The 20,028-nt window shown below is 45.3% G+C and overlaps 1 protein-coding gene across 2 annotated transcripts in view; it reads right to left on the bottom strand.

Annotated features, from left to right (window-relative positions):
• The window catches only part of GOLGA5 (golgin A5), a 34,046-nt gene extending 14,615 nt beyond the window's left edge, over positions 1 to 19,431 (bottom strand). The window contains exons 1-8 of one of the 2 annotated variants that reach the window (XM_005285440.5): positions 18,770 to 19,431; positions 16,929 to 17,543; positions 14,515 to 14,736; positions 13,176 to 13,395; positions 12,038 to 12,161; positions 8,914 to 9,117; positions 5,690 to 5,860; positions 4,112 to 4,240 (exon numbers count right to left, since the gene is read on the bottom strand). In XM_005285440.5, the coding sequence (XP_005285497.2) occupies positions 4,112 to 4,240; positions 5,690 to 5,860; positions 8,914 to 9,117; positions 12,038 to 12,161; positions 13,176 to 13,395; positions 14,515 to 14,736; positions 16,929 to 17,493 (1,635 nt within the window). In that variant the 5' untranslated portion in view covers positions 17,494 to 17,543; positions 18,770 to 19,431. Of the gene's footprint in view, positions 1 to 4,111; positions 4,241 to 5,689; positions 5,861 to 8,913; positions 9,118 to 12,037; positions 12,162 to 13,175; positions 13,396 to 14,514; positions 14,737 to 16,928; positions 17,544 to 18,451; positions 18,725 to 18,769 lie in introns of those variants that run through there. The other variant, XM_065593518.1, reaches the window with a different exon arrangement.
• Between the last annotated feature and the right edge of the window lie 597 nt (positions 19,432 to 20,028).

Here is a 20,028-nt window from a genome sequence, read left to right as displayed (position 1 = left end):
ATGCATGCTTACCTAGGTTCCCTGTAAGCTTTGTGGCCGTGCAACAGGCTATTTAGGGCCCCACAGGTCCCCAAGCCTGGCCCCGCCCCAGCTGCTGCGGCTGGGGAGAGGAGCCTTTCCCCCGGCCCAGCCCCACCAGACGTGCTGTGGCCAGGGGAAAGGCACCTCTTCCCCACCCCAATCCCACATGCTGCTGCAGGGAGAGCGAGTTGTGGAGAGAGCAAGTTGCAGAGACTCCTCTCCCCCTGCCATAGCCCCAGGGCAGCTGCATCCCAAACCCCTCATCCCCATCACCACCCCAGAGCCCACACCCTCAGCCAGAGCCCTCACACCCCAACCCTAGGCCCCCTCCCACACCCCAATCCCCTCATCCCTGGCCCTGCCCCAGAGCCTGCACCCCCCAGCCAGAGCCCTCACTGCCCCCACACGCCAGCCCTGAGCCCCCTCCCACACTTGGAATTCCTAGGCCCTACCCTGCCACATGAATTTTGTTATGAGCACCAATATGGAGGTAATGTGTAACACATCATCTCCATATTGACGCACATAACAAAATTCATTCCACACATGGGTGGGAAAAATTAGAGGGAAACACTGATGCTTACACCTAAATTTGCCAAAATGAATGCTCAACACAACCTACCATCACTCTGAACAATGGCAAAAAAAAATTACTGTAATGTCACACCAGAGATTATACTCCTGGTCTCTGTTTCACAGCCAATGTGGTGCCTCTCTAACAACCCATTGAAGTTCTCCATACAGTAGTTATCTCGTCAGAAAAATGTCACTAACAATGCTTTGCACTTAGCTTGTGCTTTCTCATCTGCAGAACCCAAAGCACTTTACAAAAAGGGGTAAATGTTATTAGCCTCATTTTACATTTGGCCTTAAATATAGAAATTTGAGAAGACTGCATATAAAGCCCAATTGGGTTTCCAACTTCTTCTGTAAACTTGGGTAAGCCACAAACTGTCTAGTCCATTCACACCTGCTGCAAACAGACCCTTGAAATTCCTTCTAGGTCCGAGGGCGGGAGGGTGAGCGAAAAAAGGGGGGAAATACCCTTTGATAGGGTATAAAAGGAATAGTTTTATCAGATCCTGTGGTTTCATTTCACTTTTGAACGTTAGCCCAGATCAGTTCAGAGTTTGATGATGCAAATATTTGTCATCACCATGATTTTATTTTTTTGGCTGCTGGCTTCAAAGAAAATCATGTATTGATCTTTCAAATACAAATTTTACTATTCCTTCCCTTAAAAACTGCCTCTTGCACAAGTCATTGTCAAAAATCTATCTATCTTTCAAGTCTGCTATGTAGCGTAGTTTCATTAGAGATATGGAGGGACCCAAAGAAACATTAGATGTTTTGCAAACATTTTAAAGGAACACTCTGGACTTATTTTCAAGAGTACTTACTCAGATTAATCCATTTTTCAGAAAACATTCTAATTGTCAATGAGACTTTACTCAGACTACAAAAGCATGAGGATCTCTCTTCTGTTTGGAGTTAAAGTGAGATAGAAATCAATCTTGTAATGGGACTGTAGTTGCAACCTTAACTATAGGTTTCAGAGTAGCAGCAGTGTTAGTCTGTAACCACAAAAAGAACAGGAGTACTTGTGGCACCTTAGAGACTAACAAATTTATTTGAGCATAAGCTTTCACGGGCTACAGCTCAATGAGCTTATGCTCAAATAAATTTGTTAGTCTCTAAGGAACCTTAACTATGAAGAGGCAGCCCCCTTTCCATTATAAAGTATGTTCTTGTAGAACTAGAACTGGAATCCTGTCTCTCTAGCTCTAAAACCACCAATCTCTTATCACTAGAGCTGAAGAAAGAGCGCTGAGAGCAGCCACCTATAGAAATATCCTTATATCCTTTCTAAATTGCAGCCAGCCAATAGAGGGCAACATGCTCACACACACAGGCCCTAATCCTGTAATCAGTTACTCCAATCAGACCCCTGTATAGTTGTGATGAGGTGTACCAGACCCCTGACACCCCTGCTGGAGGCCTCATGGGTCTACCACACCCTGCCCCAGAAAAGGAGCAGTAGAGGTGAGTCCTTCAGGCTGCCTAGAGTAGCTGTGGGGAAGCAACCAGAGTCCGGCAGACTCGTATAAAAAGGAGCTGCTGGACAGAGCAGATCAGTCACTGGCTGGAGCCAGAGATGCAAGGATGGTGCTCCTGGCTACAGGACCTGCAGAGCTGGACACAGCGGCTGCTGGCAGGGACTAGGGGAGCAAGGAAGATGCTCCTGGTTGACTGCAGGGACTCAAGCAAGACTTCAGCCCTGAACTAAGGGTGAAGGTAAAGGTGAAAGGGCTGCGGGGAAGTGGCCTAGGGAACAGTAGCTGCACAGTTAAAAGGGACACAGCAGGGTTCCTTGGTTTTTGTAGGATTCCTGGGTTGGGACCCGGAGTAGTGGGCCAAAGCACTTGTCAGGGGTCCCTGCTCACTCTGAACTCTAGGGTACAGACGTGGGGACCCACATGAAAGACCCCATAAGCTTATTTCTACCAGCTTCGGTTAAAAACTCCCCAAGGCACAAATTCTCCCTTTTACTTTGGATTATGTAAACGTTGCCACCACCAAGTGATTAGACAAAACTTAGGGAAAAGACCACTTGGAGTTCCTACTCCCTCCTAATATCCCCCCAAGCCCTACACCCCTTTTCCTGGGGAGGCTTGAGAATAAACAAGATGAGCACAGACCAACCTAGGGTTTTTTTAGGACATTAAAAAAAACAGATTCTTAAAAAACAGAACTTTATTAGAAAGAAAAAAGGTAAAAGAAGCACCTCTGTAAAATTAGAATGGAAGATAATCTCACAGGGCAATCAGATTCAAAACACAGAGGATTTCCCTCTGGGCAAAACTTTCAAGTTACAAAAAGAAAACCAGGAATACACCTCCCTCTCAGCACAGAGAAAAATCACAAGCCAAAATAAAAGTAAGCTAACACATTCCCTTACTAGTACTTACTAATTCTAATGGAGTTGGATTGCTTGCTCTCTTGATCTGTCTCCGGCAAGCACACAGAACAGACAGACAAAAGTCATCCCCCCGATATTTGAAAGTATCTTGTTCCCTTATTGGTCCCTTGGGTCAGGTGCCAGCCACGTACTTGAGCTTCTTAACCCTTTATAGGTAAGAGGATTTTGTGCCTCTGGCCAGGAGGGACTTTATAGTACTGTATACAGAAAGGTGGTTACCCTTCCCTTTATATTTATGACAGCCCTGAAGAAGGGGAGTTTACACAGGCCCAGGGAGCAGACTGAAGACTCTGAAGAGGGTCAGCATTTGTGGACTTTGATAAACCCTCAGAAAGGGACAGAACAGAGAGCGACTCAGCTGCACAGCTGGAGTCAGTTGGGGTTCCCCCGGAGGCAAAAAGTCTCTAAAGAGCATTGCTCCATCCCAGAGCAGGGACCGTTTGAAAAAGACAATTTGAAAGCTAGCCTAGACAGGAGCTAAGCACTAAGCCCAGAGAGAGAGCTAAAGATACTAATTGAGGGCACTGTGATAGGCCCTGTTGGACTTGTATCCTGAAAGGGGTTTGTTTTGTTGTACACCTACGGACTGTGTGTGACTTGGCCGGAGGGCTGAGTCATAGAAAACCTGCTTGAGAAGTTAAATGCCCAACAGGGGTTGCTGTAAATGGCACAGCTAGAGACAGAATGCAGGCAGATGCACACCCGATGGGAGGCACTCATGTGAGGTGAGTGGCCCCATCACAATGGTTCCATTAACTTGAGCTGAACTCCCTGAAGGCAGAAGAATATATTTGTGCAGATCAGATTGCAAGAAGCACAATGCCCAATTCTGTACCCACTGAAATCAGTGGCAAATAATTCCTACTGAAATCACTGGGCCTAAAACTAGCAACACCACAAATCATCAATGCTGTTTGTAATTAAACTAATTTCTTCAAATACAGCTGATACATGACAAATGACTGACAAATTCTCTTCAAACTTTATAGAAGCATTCATTCTCCTTTGAGCCTTCATAGTAACTCTGGCAACTCTAAGCCAAAATGCTTTTCAAAGCCATGGTTGTATAGGGCCTAGAATAACATTTCTCAGCTCTCTGTAATTCTTTACCTGCTTTTGCCGTTCCAGTTCAGCCTCCACTTCTTGTTTAGCCATTTTGTGGGTTGTTATCTGTTCTTGGAGGTCTTGAAGTTGTTCTTTTGCTGACTCAGCTTCACTTACCTGCTGAGCCTCCATATCCTAAAAATAATATAAATGTTATTGTTCCAGTAACATCAAGCCACACAGCTATCACTGTAGTAATAGCAAAAACTACTCCCGCGGAGTGGAACTTAAAATGGCTTTAGCCACTTTTTCCCCCTCTTATTGCTTTCAAGAAAAAAGAGCCTGGGTATAAATGACTAAATAGTAATAAAATATGTTTTAAAGTGTGTATGTAAATATGCGCTGCTTTTTTTTTTTTTTTTTTTTTTATATTTAGGTACCTCCAACTCATCCTGTCTACAGGTTGAAGCCTCATCAGGTAAACTTGTACATCATTGCAGGGAGCAGGGCTAACCACAGACAACGCGTTCCTGCTAACAGTGTGTGTGTGCGGGGGGGGGGGGCGAGGGGGCGCGGGGGAGGCACAACTTCGGAACAACTCAAGTCACGCACCTCCCCAACCTCCCCCCAGCAGCACTCCCCCTTCTGGAAAGCAGCCCCCCCTGCTCTCCCAGGAAAGCAGCAACCACTCCATGCACCACTCCCAGCTGTTCCTCTGCCTCTCCCAGAAGAGTTAAAGCAGTGGTGACTCAGAGCAGCTCCCAGCTGTTCTTCCACTCTTGCCTATGCCTCTCCCTGACCAGCACAGCCCCCCCCCCCCCCCCCCCCAGCTGTTCTGCAGGGAGAGGGGCCCAGCCAGCTGTACCATGTGAACAAGTAATGGGGGGGGGGAGGCATGTGACCCTGCATGCCCCCCCCCCACGTTGCCTCTGAGGCCAACTAAGGGAACAGTGGCTGCCCAGAGACTACAGCTACTGTGAAGATCAACAGTCCTAAGAAAGCTTAGAAGAACAAAAAAGCACACCCTTCACTCGCCAAAGAAATATCTATGACAGTTTTTTGGGCAGAAATACCATCTTTCAATGGGGGCCTGGGATGGGGGAGAGGACAGACAGCAGTAGGGGCAACACCTATGTCCTCTCTCCCCTCATGCCCTCAGATACCTTATTACCTCTACCCTAGGAACTGGAGTGGTCAAGGAGAATGGAGAGAAACTGGAGCATCAATGACAAAGCATTTGTCTCTTAATAATAATTAAAAAAAACTTAATATATGGAGATATACCTATCTCCTAGAACTGGAAGGAACCCTGAAAGGTCATAGAGTCCAGCCCCCTGCCTTCACTAGCAGGACCAAGTACTGTTTTTGCCCCAGTTCCCTAAGTGGTCCCCTCAAGGATTGAACTCACAACCCTGGGTTTAGCAGGCCAATGCTCAAACCACTGAGGCATCCCTCCCGCCCACAAGAGATTTTTTTAAAAAAAATACTAATAAATAAATGTTAAAAGCAGCATAATAGTTATTCCAGCTGTAACAAGGTGTCTTGAATACCATTATAGTCGTATTAATAGAAGCAACACGAAGGCCACTGTAATCCCACATACTTACGTGGTTAACTACAAGGACTGCATATAAAGATATCTACCTGTAGCTCTGTTCTCAGCTGCTGTATCTGCCCCATTAATTTCTGTATCTCCTCCTTCTGTGTTTCTTTCTCATGTCTCAGTTCTTCTAATTCCATGGTGCTTGCAGTAAGGCTATCCAGCCCTTCAATGCCAGAGCCTTCTTTTAGGCTGTTTATCAACTTTTCTTTAGACTGAAAGATTAAAAATGCTTTTGTATTAATAAAGATGCTATTAAATTCTACCCTTAAATACATATGCTCCACTCCCCCAACTATATAAGATCCATGCTTGAATCTCTCAGCAAGACTTGGCTCTAAAATTTCAGGCATGAAACTAAAATTAAAAACTACATCTAACATTTTTGTAATATATTACACACACACACACACACTTAGGTACTGAACCTGCAATTTGATCCATGTGGGTGAACCCTTACACCTGCATGGAATCCACAGACTGTAGCGCTGCTCCGCATCAGCGCAGTGGTCCACCCACAAACTTTATAATATGAGGGGGCAAGGAGTCCAGGAGACCTGGCTGTATTTTAAAGAAGCCTTATTGAGGGCGCAGGAACAAACCATCCTGATGGTGCAGAAAGAATAGCAGGTATGGCAGGTGACCAGCTTGGCTTAACAGAGAAATCTTCGGTGAGCTTAGACACAAAAAGGAAGCTTACAAGAAGTGGAAACTTGGACAGATGACTAGGGAGGAGTATAAAAATATTGCTTGAGCATGCAGGGGTGTAATCAGGAAGGCCAACGCACAATTGGAGCTGCAGCTAGCAAGGGATGTGAAAGGTAACAAGAAAGGTTTCTACAGGTATGTTAGCAACAAGAAAGTGGTCAGGGAAAGTGTGGGACCCTTACTGAATGGAGGAGGCAACCTAGTGACAGATGATGTGGAAAAAGCTGAAGTACTCAATGCTTTTTTTGCCTCTGTCTTTACAGACAAGGTCAGCTCCCAGACTGCTGCACTGGGCAGTACGGTATGGGGAGGAGGTGAGCAGCCCTCAATGGTGAAAGAACAGGGTAACGACTATTTAGAAAAGCTGGACATGCACAAGTACATGGGGCCAGATGCAATGCCTCCAAGGGTGCTGAGGGAGTCGGCTGATGTGATTGCAGAGCCATTGGTCGTTATCTTTGAAAACTCGTGGCGATTGGGGGAGGTCCCAGACGATTGGGAAAAAAACAAAAAAACAAGACAAATATAGTGCCCATCTTTTAAAAAGGGAAGAAGGAGAAGCCGGGGAGCTAGAGACTGGTCAGCTTCACCTCAGTCCCCGGAAAAATCATGGAACAGGTCCTCAAGGAATCCATTTTGAAGCACTTGAAGAAGAGTAAGGTGATCAGGAATAGTCAATATGGACTCATCCAGGGCAAGTCATGCCAGACCAACCTGATTGCTTTCTATGATGAGATAACTGGCTCTGCAGATATGGGGAAGATATGGGGAAAGCGGTGGATGTGATATATCTTGACTTTAGCAAAGCCTTTGATATGGTCTCCCACAGTATTCTTGCCAGCAAGTTAAGAAAGTATGGACTGGATGAATGGACTATAAGGTGGATAGAAAGCTGGTTAGATCATCGGGCTCAACAGGTAGTGATCAATGGCTCGATGTCTAGTTAGCAGCCGGTATCAAGCAGAGTGCCCCAGGTATTGGTCCTGGGTCCAGTTTTGTTCAACATCTTTATTAATGATCTGGATGATCAGATGGATTGCACTCTCAGCAAGTTCGCAGATGACACTAAGCTGTGGGGAGAGGTAGATACACTGGAGAGTAGGAATAGGGTCCAGAGTGACCTACACAAATTGGAGGATTGGGCCAAAAGAAATCTGATTAGGTTCAACAAGGACAAGTGCAGAGTCCTGCACTTAGGACGGAAGAATCCCATGCACTGCTACAAGCTGGGGACCGACTGGCTAAGCGGAAGTTCTGAAGAAAAGGACCTAGGGACTACAGTGGACGAGAAGCTGGCTATGAGTCAACAGTGTGCCCTTGTTGCCAAGAAGGCTAACGGCATATTGGGCTGCATTAGTAGGAGCACTGCCAGCAGATCGAGGGAAGTGATTATTCCCCTCTATTCGGCACTGGTGAGGCCACATCTGGAGTACTGCATCCAATTTTGGGCACCCCACTACAGAAAGGATGTGGACAAATTGGAGAGAGTCCAGCAGAGGGCAACGAAAATGATTAGGGGGCTGGGGCACATGTTTTACAAAGAGAGGCTGGGGGAACTTGGCTTATTTAGGGCTGGTCTACACTGGGGGGGGGGGAGAGGTGTCCATGTAAGATACGCAACTTCAGCTATAGAATTGTGTAGCTGAAGTCCACGTATCTTATTTCGACTTACCTCCCGTCCTCACGGCGTGGGATCGACGGCCGCGGCTCCCCCGTCGACTCCACTACCGCCGCTCGCCCTGGTGGAGTTCCGGAGTCGACGGGAGCGCGTTCGGGGATCGATATATTGCGTCTAGAGGAGACGCGATATATCGATCCTCGATAGATCGATTGCTACCCGCCGATCCGGCGGGTAGTCTGGACGTACCCTTAGTCTGCAGAAGAGAAGAGAGAGGGGGGATTTGATAGCAGCCTTCAACTACCTGAAGGGGGGGGTTCCAAAGAGGATGGACTAGGCTGTCCTCAGTGGTACCAGATGACAGAACAAGGAGCAATGGTCTCAAGTTGCAGTGGGGGAGGTCTAGGTTGGATATTAGGAAAAACTATTTCACTAGGAGGGTTGTGAAGCACTGGAATGGGTTACCGAGGGAGGTGGTGGAATCTCCATCCTTAGAGGTTTTTAAGGTCTGGCTTGATGAAGCCCTGGCTGGGATGATTTAGTTGGTGTTGATCCTGCTTTGAGCAGGGGGTTGGACTAGATGACCTCCTGAGGTCTCTTCCAACCTTAATCTTCTATGATTCTATTGCAGGATCAGGATTTTAATTTGCATGTCAATTATCTAACTCAGTCTTTAGCGGCATGGGATTCTATTAAATGTAATTCTATCATCCTGTATTTTAAGATCTATTGCACCATTATAATACACTGTTAATATAAAGAGTCCAAAGGCAAATATATCACTGATCAGATGTAGAAAACATAAATGGAACAAAATTAAACATGATGATCCATTCCAATGAGTCATTGCTCCATTCCATTTTAAAATCACGTGTCAATGTTTTTGCATTAACCTGGATTTCTTCTCAGTTATTTATACTCAGAAGGGAGTTGCATTCTTACCTGGAGTATGCGAGTAGCTTTTTGTTTGTAGTCCACCAATTCCTGTTTAACAGACTCCAAGTTGTTTTTAGTTACTTTGACTTGCTGCTGAAGCTCCTCCACTCTCCTCTTCTCATCCACATATTTTCGTTCTGCTGCAGTAACTGCTTCTGCCAAGTTCTGCCGCTCAACTTCCATTTTACTAAGGCGAGCAGCAAACTCATTCTATTAGTGGCAAAAAAAGTTTAAACAATTAATACAATCCCAACTTTCAGTTAGCAAAAAAGAGGTTTCAACGCTGACTATATAAGAAACAAGACATTCACTCCCTCCAGGTTAAAATCTTCTTCAGTACTTTTTATTCAGACAAAACTCACACTAAATTCAATGGAGTGCTAAATACTAGAAAGCAGCCAGATCTAATTCATTAAACAGATATTTTCTTTACTGAGTAAAGAAAATTCATCCTATTATTTAAGCTATATGACTGACAAAATGAGCAAATTGCCCCTTGAAAAGACACAGTCCACTTGGGATTTAGACCAATGTTCCCTCTAATTTTTACTCCCCGGGGAATTCTGCGCCACGTGCAGAATTTATGTCCCCCGCAGATTTCTTTGCTTCCCTGCAGAAAAATGACTGACTTTCTGATGGGGAAGCAAAGGGAAGCCACAAGAGCCATCATCCCAGCAGTATGTTTCGGGTACCCAGGGCAGCCGGCAGAGAAGTAAATCACTGTGGGGCAGGAGGCGGGACTAGGGAAGACCTAGCTGGTGGCTCCTACCCTGCACTAGGCACAGCTGCTAGTTCTGGCTGGGCTGGGGAAGACGGGACTTCCTCTTCCCCTGCACAGCATCCGGGGCCACGTCAGACCCACCCCCAGATTTCTCCCTGGCTGTAGGAAGCTTTTAAAACTCTCCCCTCCTTCCCCGCCGCACTTCCTGCACCCACTGCGCCTCAGTTGCAGGGGGGGGGAATCATTGTATAGGGAGCTGCTCCCACATCCATCCAACCCCCATGCATCCATACCCAGACCCTCCTGCCAAGCCTCACACCCCCTGGCACCCAGAACCGTCCCCCTCCGCCCCCGACGAGCCCCACTCCCCCTGCACCTAGACCATCCTGATGAGCCACCCGCACATGGATCCCCACCCTACCAAGAACCAACCAGCTGCATCTGGATCCCCGCCCCATCTGGATCTCCCCCAATGAGCCCCCCACACCAAGACCCCCTGTCGAGTCCTATCCTCGCCAAACCTAGACCCGCCCCCCCACTGAGACCCAACCACCTGGACCCCCCTGCAGAGTCCCATTACCATTGCACCCAGAACCCCCCAACAAGCCCCTGTGCATCTAAATCCCCCCGCATCCAGATCCCCCACTGAACTGCCCGCACCCAGATTGCCCCACACCAAACCCTCTCAACCCACACCTGGATCCCCCCACACTACGCCCCTCCACACTTGGATCCTGCAATGCTGAGCCCGCCTGCCCACACCTGCCTGGTGCATCTGGCATGGACGGGCAGGGCCCTGGGGTGTTTCTGGGGCAGGCCCTGTCCTTGCGCTGTGTCAGGGTTGGGTGCAGCCTCATCACTGAGCCCATGTCCCGGGGGGAGCTGCACAGTGATATCCCACCTCTGTGCAGCCAGTGACCTGTGCTCCCCAACATAGGCGCCGACCTCTAATGGTGCCAGTGGGTGCTTGAACCCCCCCCCCGCCTGCCCTGACTCCACCCCTGCCCCGCCCCCTCCCATCCCAGCCCCTTCCCCAAATCCCCGCCCCCAGCCCCGCCTCTTCCCCTGAGTGCGCCATGTTCCCACTCCTTCCCCACCCTCCTGGAGCATGCTATAGCATAGCTGTTTGGCGGCAGCAAGCGCTGGGAGGTAGGTGGAGGAGCAGGGACGCAGAACGCTCAGAGGAGGCGAGGTGGGGAGCTTGGCTGCTGGTGGGTGCAGAGCACCCACTAATTTTTCCCCATGGGTGCTCCAGCCCCCGAGCACCCATGGAATCAGCGCCTATGCTCCCCAATGCCATGCTGGAGCCTCACATTTATTTGAAGAATAAAATTTGCAGAATTTTGCAGAAATTTAAAATATTGTGTGCAGAATTTTTAATTTTTTGGCACAGAATGCCCTCAGAAGTAAATCACCTCCATATAGGTGCACATAACAAAATTCATGTGACGGGGGTGGGGCTGAGGGGTTTGGAGTGTGGGAGGGCTCCGGCAGGAGTTGCAGGCTCATGTGCTCAGGGCTGGGGCAGAGGGTTGGAGTGCAGGGGGGTGGGGGGAGCACGGCGGAAAGAAGCTCCAGCTGAGGCTGCGGGCTCTGGGGTGGGGCCGGGGATGAGGGGTTTAGGGTGCAGGCTGCTCCAGGCTATGGCAGGGAAAGAGGACTCCCCACAGCTCTGTCTCTCTGCAACAGCACCTGGGCAGGGGGCGGGGACGGAAGGGGAAGGAAGAAGAAGAGGTGCCTCTCCCCATTGTGGCAGCTCCGGGGCTGGGCCTGCAGGATGGGCGCCTCTCCCCAGGCAGGTCTGGGGGAAGAGTGTTTCTTCCCGCCACAGGAGCTCTGGGGTTGGGGCCGCGGGACAGGCCCTCTTCCCCGGCCGTGGCTGGGCCGGATTGGGGTGCCTCTCCCCTGGCCACAGCAGGTTTTAACATCTTCTTGTTGTAGAGCGAACACCCAAAAAGCATACTAATTTGGGAGAATCAGAAAAAAAATGCATCGATGGATTCCATTGTCCAAATTAAGTGCAGTTAAGTAATAAGCAAAAAGTATAAACTATGGAAAGTAAACAAGATTAAAACTAGTTCAGTAATCTAGTAGCAACATGAGTTCACAAATCTATTTAAAGAGGAGTTTTATGTTTAAACACTAACAAAGTCTGGTAAAAACAGAACTACAATAAAAGTGGTCAATAGTTTCTGGACTGTTTCACCACTGAATCTGGAAAATAAAATTTAAAAAAGCTAAATAAATTAGTGTACAATGGACACCTACTTCATCAGAGGCCAGATCCTGCTAAGTACTCAGAACCCTTAACTCCAGGCAAAGTCAATGGGAGTTGAGGGCACTTAGCATCTCGGATTTCAGGAACCCAAAAGCAGAATCTGACACTCCACCTCCGTTTTCACATCTAACCTGCATCTGCTTGTAACTTTCTTGTTCTCGCTTCAATGCGGAGTCTGCATCATGTAGCCTCTCCTGCACAGTTTGAAGGGCTTGATTCTGCAGGCTGCTCCCTTCGCTGTGGTCTTGTATTATTCTAAAAGAGTATTACAGAATGGCATTGAAAAGTAAGCATATATACTATGCTTTCAAGGTAGAAACAATAAGGTGATTTTTTCAAACTCTCTTATGTCAGACAGTGCTAATTAAATGGTTTGTCTGGTTTTCACTTTGCTATGTTTTTCTTTTCTAATGCAGAAAAAATTTTACAAATATATTTTCTTAAGCACTAGTTCAGAACACAGGTAGAATAGTAAGAATAAAACCTACAGCTCATCTAAAAGTAAGAGCACCCCACATATTCTGTCGCCTAAATTCTACTTCTAACTTGAAGAGTTTTACTGTTAGGTTTGATTTTTTTTTTTTTAAATAAAGGAGCAAGTATTCAACTGACTACTGAACACCCAATGTGGACACAAACAGGAAAGTTCTTACACTTGTAGGCAAACATTTTTGTTGCCCTTTTGGCCAACTATAGTCTTTATCAATGTGAGATCTCAAATTTCAGACTTCTCTCTCAAATATTAGAATTACACAAATGGTTTATATAAAGTGCATTTGAACAATTATATCAATTCAGTCACAGACACTGACAGAAGCAAGTGGCAATTAATCTTATTTAGGACTCTGACCTGTTCCCACTGAAGTCAATGGCACGCTTATGTTAAGTATAAGGATATCTGAATCAAGCCTTAAATAATATTTACATTTTTTCTAACTAAAATTCTCAAATCTAGATATACAGACGCTCCCCGACTTATGCAAGCATTCCATTCCGGAACGCCTTGCATAAGTCGAATTTTATGTAAGTAGGGGGTGTCTAGCCGACAATTACGCAAAAAAACAAAACAAAACAAAACAACAACAAAAACCACCCCGCTTACGGAACCTTTTCCGTAAGTGTGGGTTTGCGTAAGTCGGATTTGCGTAAACTGGGGAACGTTTGTATAGGAAAGCGATAACAATTGTCATTTTGACTACTGAAAACACCAATCTTTATAGCTTGAATTTTCCAACCTATTACTATTATTTGGAATGGGTTTTAAAGTACCGTGATTTTTCACTCTGTAATGCTTCCAGGGCTTCTGTCCGAGTACTCAGTAGCTGATCAGCTTCTTGCAACCGCACTTTCAGCACGGCCAGTTGGGAATCCTTGGCAGAAACAGCTTCTGTAAGATCATCAACCTGAGCTTGAAGTTCTCGAACCACCCTATCACTCTTTGAATGGTCAACATTCCATTTTTCTACCCTTGTTCTGGCATTCTTTAATTCTACAAAAAAGAAAAAGGATATATATGCATATATACAATAAAATCTGCTGCCTCAAGAAAAAATAAATAGTATTAGATGCCACATGGTTAGAATGCCGCCTGTGTCACAATCCATACAAGAAAAAATTAAGTGCAACCAGTTCAGTTTATATAACATTGAAAAAAGTGAGAGCTGACTCAAACACTAGAGCAGATTCTCTTAATTCAAGCTGTTGAAGCACAAAATAAAACTTAAAAAGGCACAACTACTAGAGTCAGTGTTAAGATGACATCTTTGAGATTGTACTGTTTGTTTGTTTTTAAACTGAACACTATATTAGTTTTAACCTTTACTCAAAATTATTAGGTTAAAATTCATATGCAGTACTGTTTTAAAAAAAGATTTCCCTAGCCTGTGGTATTATCCACTTTAATTAGTTAAACAATATTACAAATTTAATTGGCTTTTTACTAGATTTTGCATTTCAATTAGCTTAGGCAAGGAACATATAGACTAGTCAATTTGACTTTTTTATTGTTATTTTCTAGACTGTTTCACTTTCTGGACATCATATATTTGCATAATACATGCTGTAATGTTTGGGTTTCAAATATTGCAGGGGATTGTTATTCCCTTTAAAAAAAAAAAAAAAAAGTCAGACATTTTTTAAAAATGTGTAAACATTTCTAATAGCAGTAGCCTTTCCTAAACCTTGTTTTTACACAATCTAAATTTTGGGACTAATTAACTTGATTGTGTCCCTTTAATCACCACTCATTATTTTGTTGGTGTTGTTGTCGTTGTTGTTGAACGACTACTCCTCCCAACTATCGCAAGTAAATTTTTTTTTGTTCCAGATGGTTTCAGTGAAGGCCATGTTACCCACCATATGAAAACATCTTTGTCTTAAATTCATTAGGAGCTAATGAGCTTAAGGTGGATAGCTCAAAAATACTTTTCATTCTCTCCACTTTAGATGGCCAGGAATCACTATGCTTAACAAACCACATCTATAGATTTAACTAGAAGTACTTGAATCTGAACACAAGTCACTGATGGAGAGGCAGTACTAGTTTCTATTTTACTAGAATCTCAAAACCAGTTAATATTTTGAAATATAAGCTTCCAAACTAGACTACCTTCCTGTGTTTCTTTGGATCTCTGAATTAATGAAGCCATTTCTTGATTTAAAGACTGAACCTCATTCCGAAGCAGTTGATTCTCTAGGCGAAGATTGGACAGTTCGTGCGATTTGCAATCATCATTAGCTGAAAGGCTGGGATTAGTTGCTGTATTTAGTGATGAATCTTTGGTAACATCCACTTGTGTATCCAATCCAGAATCAGAGCCGTCAGGAGTTTCTGTACAAAGAAATCTGAGTTAAATCAAGTATGTTTGTTGGTCTACTTACTGTGAGTAGCCATACAATGATCCATATATATATAAAAAATAGACATTTCACCATTAAAGTGGATCACTGAATAGCTACTCACAATAAATAGACCTACATAGTACCATATTCTAGTTACATAGTATAATGTAGATGATTTGTACAGTGTAGCGAGAACAGACACAGATGACATAACGTTTAGCAATTGGTTATAACAAAAAGTCATATCGGGTGGGAAAATGTTAACATTTTCATGACTATGCTGCAAAAAACTTCAGAGAGTTATAGAATACACTGTACATACAGTCAGCAAGCGGTGTCTTATTTTTAATATAAATGTCCAAGTTCACACTGGCTGGCTGTTAGGACTTAATATTCTAAAGATACACACACTTGTACATATTTCCAAAGTAAAATTTTTCATCTTGGAGTTCTGATGTCATGTATAAGCCATTCAAATTTCATTCTTATGAATTATATTGCCAACAGCAAGCCTCAAAAATCTAATCCAAACACAGATGGGTGTAGTGTATTCACTTTATATAAGATAGTCTATTAAGGTTACTTCAGTTATACCCATCTCCTCACCAACGTCTTTACTAACCACTTGGCCTCAAAGTATTTAATCAATCTATTTTTGGGGGAGCCACTTTTCACCAAAGAAATGTTTACTATAGAAACACTGGAAATTACAATGATTTGAAGCACTGTAGTAGGCTGTGGAATATTTCCTTTATTCTTGCCTCATATCATACTTCCATAAGAGGTTTTGTAATACTATTCAAAAGTTCCTTATAATTTTCATGTATCTAGAAATCCTAACTGCATATAAATTCCCTGAATTATGGGAACTAAGTAGCAATTCTCTTTTATAGAATGGATGCTGATACAAAGAACACTCTAAACTAACAGCTAACAGTGCTCTGACCAAGTCACCAGAAAACACACACCCGGGATCTGGATTCCTAATAGGGGGTTACTGAAGTCTTATAGAACATTCTTAATGCCAATGAGCATATATTATAGGGCCTTATCTTTAAAGCCTTGCATTGATGTCAATATGAAACAATATGACATGCAGGGAGAGTAAAGAAACAGCTGTTCCACCCAGGTTAATTTTACTTCAGATTCAGTGTATCCACCATGGATAACCGGATGAAAACCAGTGAATGCAGACTGAAGTCAATACAAAGCAAGGGTGTCCATTTGAATCCAGTGTTTTAAACTGTCATCATACTCTTTACTTCACCTTGTGCTCACCAACAAGCCTGCTCCACCTTCAACAGTCCACATCACACAGTGCCCTAGGAAGATGGGGTGGGCCATTAATTCTGAATACTGACACACCAAGAAAACAGCACCATAAATCCAAGCAAGATTTGTTCAATACTTCTTGAATCCCCTGCCCTAGAGTTAAAATGTTCTAAGTGCCATTCCCTTCCTTTTAGTTTATACAGTCTTCACATAACCAGACACTGTGTGACAATACATTTATTTTTGTCAATAATTATAAAATGCACAAATAACCTATCTCCATTTTACAACTAGCTCCCACAAAAGTTATGGACGCTCTTATGTCAGGTACACTAAGAGACATACTTAACTAAAAAGACCAATGATTGGCTTATAATGTGACCTATAATCAGGGTACCATGTGACATGAATCTACAGTTAATACGTCTTGAATTAGCTGTGATTAATCATTAAAGAGTTATAAGAACTCTTAACTATAAACATATCCAAATTTTGAGAATTAGCTCTCCCCTTATTATAGTTTCTAAGTCTTTTTACCAAATACAATAAGTGAACAGAATAGATTTGATTTAATAATACTAATACATGCACTTACAGTACTTTAAATATTCAATGAACTGTACTGATATCAACTAAGTACTCTCGTGAGGCAGTGCATCTATTATACCCATTTTACATATGGAGAAATGGAGGGAAATAGGTAAGGTTATTTCAAGGCCACCCAGTGAATCAATAGAAGTGCTGGGGTTAGAATTAAGAGGTTCTTGACTCCTAACCATGTTATTGTTACTCTATAACACCTTTCAATCATATTAGAATCTATTTCATTTACTGTCAGTAAATTTGTTTCCCTTCACATAACATGGTTTTAAATATACCTATGTTCAATATATAGTTCTAGTTAGCTACCATGGCTTCGACTCCTGATGGAACTGTCTTCAGTAGTTTTTACATTTTGTGTACTTGTAGGCACAGAACTAATGCTTGAAGTCCGAGAGTGATTCTGAAGAACAACTGTCTTGCTCTTCTCCTTTTTAGGGTCCATCCGTCCATTAGTTCCTTTCTCAGAACTATTGAGAAAATCAAACAAAAGCTCATCATCAGGTTCAGACTTTTTCCTTCTCACAAACTGGGAAGAAGGTCTGGGTGTGGAAACACTTTCTGCTGGAGAAGAGGCCTCTGAAGACATCTTGGATGTGGCTTTGACATTTGCAGTTCCAGCTAGAATTGTAGCTTTCTGGTGTTTAATATTTTCAGCTGCTGAGGAGATATAGGTTGCTTTAGATGATGTCTGATATTTCAATTCTCCGGTTTGCTGGCGCAGTTCAGGATATTCCCTGGCAGACTCCAAATCCGTATCATCATATATTACGTTCCCTGTACCATCTTTTTTGCTCAGTGCTGATGCAGCTCCTTGATCGACTCTGTTGAGAAGGTCCTCTGCCTTTCCAGCAAGATCAGCAAACCAAGACATAATGGATGTCTATTGACAAAATCTACAGAATTGAACTCCAAAAGCGTTAGCTGCAAAAAGATACAAAATGGTTACAGTTCAAATATATGTTGATGAACTGAGGTATTTGGTTTATCTTTGTTGTAAACTATGGTTATGTTAATAGTTTTGTCCTTGTTTCATCCATTAACATGCCATATTACTGGAAGGACTCCAAATCAGATGTTCTTACAGGAAAATGTAGAGCAGGGGTAATCAATTATTTTTTGTCAGGGTCCAAATTTCTTAGTCAATGTATAGTTAAGGTCCAGACTCCAGAGAAAATAATTAAATAATTATAATTCATAGAGTCTAGGACTGGAAGGGATCTCGAGAGGTCATCGAGTCCAGTCCCCTGCCCTCATGGCAGGACCAAATACTGTCTACTCTAGACCATCCCTGATAGACATTTATCTAACCTACTCTTAAATATCTCCAGAGATGGAGATTCCACAACCTCCCTACAATTTATTCCAGTGTTTAACCACCCAATAATAAGTAAATAAAAAGATTTTGGGGTCCATTCAAATGACTACCCCTACTGTAGAGGAATGAGTTTTAGCTACTAAACCAGCATAGTCTTCAGGGCATCAACACCTGATAGCAGCTGTGGCAACCCCTATAATCATAAAATGATGGTCTGCTTGCAGCAGATTAAAGGAAAACAAACTGGGATGGAGAGGGAAATAGGAAGTAATGCTGATAACCAGAGGTGTATAGTAGAAAAAAGTTTCTTTGACCTTTGACATACAGACCTCTCCAGAGGCACTTTCAGGAACTCCTCCCCCAACATAAATAGTTTGCTTTAAAAAAGGTTCAACTCCTAATCTTGTGGACAGTGTGGACCCCTTTAACTATGTTGGAGGGAAGGGCCCATATGGGCACTAAGGGCCAGACGTTTAAAGGCGAGAAGGTCAGCTGGGGTTAGGCACCCATATACCTTTGCCAGTCCTGAACGCCCCGTAGGCTGCCAGCGATGACACACTGTGCCTGTGTTCGGGGGAGCCGGGCCCCAGACGAGCCCACAGCCCTGCCTGGACCCACAGCGCCAGCCGTGCGGACACCAGTGACGGGGCCGGGGACAGAAGGGTCGGCAGCGCAAGACGGGGGGAGGGAGCAGGCGGCTCAGAATGAGGAATCGCCCTTAACCCCCACCCACCAAGCCCTTCCCGTCCCCCTCCGCCCCCAAAACCCCTCCGCCCGCCTCTCCCGTGCGCCTCTCCCGCGCTATTAGGCCCCAGCTCAGCCCCGGCCTCACCTTGTCCCGGCGCCCGCCCTGCCTCCGCGGGAGCACCCGGGCGAGGGATGTGGGGGATAAATCGGCGGCGGAGACCGCAGCGGCTACATAGAGGCCGCAGGCCGGACACGGCAGCTCAGCTCCATCTTCCGGGAGACGTGGCCACCTGGCGGGTGGACGCAGGGACCCAGCGCACCATCGGCCAGGCCGCCGGATGCGCAGGCGCGCTCAGAATCAGCCCCGTGAGGGACAGAACCTCGGAGCGAGGCCACGTCCCCCACCGCCGGGAGAGGAGGGGCAGGGAGGGAGCAAGGCCACGCCCCTTGCCACGAGCTCCCACCAGTCCCAGAGAGGAGGGGCAGGGAGTGAGCAAGAGGCCCCGTAGCTTTCCTGGCGGGAGGGGCGGAGTTAGAGCGGTGCTGCACACTTTTGTCAGCCACAGTGTCTCGCGCCGCCTGGGGTCGCGCTGCGAGGCCTGCGCACTGCAACTTTTCCCCCGCGGCCCCTCATCCCTGATCTGCCTCCGCGTGACCCCGCCCTCGGCTCTCGCACAGGCCCCTCCCACCCGTTTGAGGGCAACGGGTCTAACGCCAACAACCCCTCCGCCAGTCCCCCTCCCTTCTTGTTCCTCCTCACAGCCGCGAGACGTGAAGCGGAGCAGGGAGCAGCCTCTAGAGGGCGCTGTGAGCTCACACAGAAACGAGCCACCCCAGCTGTCCAGGCCGGGCTCGAAACCTGCTTCTGGCCCCTGCTTTGTCCTGGAGTTGCAAACTTCCAGCCAGGGGGTTATAGCTACAGCTGCTCAACCAGAGCAGCTTCATGCTCGCCCCACCTCACATTCCTCTCCCCCTCCATCCAGTGGGAACAGCTTATCTGGGGTACTGCCAGGGGTCCCACCTCCTCAGCACCTGCGCACTTCCCAATCTTTCCCCTGGTTCTCCCCAGGCTGCTCCTGAGAGGCAGGGCAGACCCTCTAGCCCCAGTTGTACAGATGGGGAACCATAGGTGTAATTTGACTTCTAGGTGAGGGTAACAATAGGCATAGGTCTAATTTTTGGATTTACCAATTGTTGTGGTACTTAAGTTACAGTGTACTTGAAATCACAAGTACAGTTTAAATAATGGACATAATCACCCTTCATTTTTTTTGTTGTAACTTAATTATTTGCCATGTTTACCAGCTACCACTTAAAAATCAACATTAGCGTAAAAACAAATTCTTGATTAAACAGAACCCAGCACTTTCATGTAACTGAAACATGTCTCCCAGGTTTTAGAGA

Source organism: Chrysemys picta, chromosome 4, assembly GCF_011386835.1.
Source record: "Chrysemys picta bellii isolate R12L10 chromosome 4, ASM1138683v2, whole genome shotgun sequence".
Lineage (NCBI taxonomy): Eukaryota > Metazoa > Chordata > Testudines > Emydidae > Chrysemys > Chrysemys picta.
Note: the sequence above shows the minus strand (reverse complement) of the source record. Positions and strands in the feature narration are given on the sequence as shown.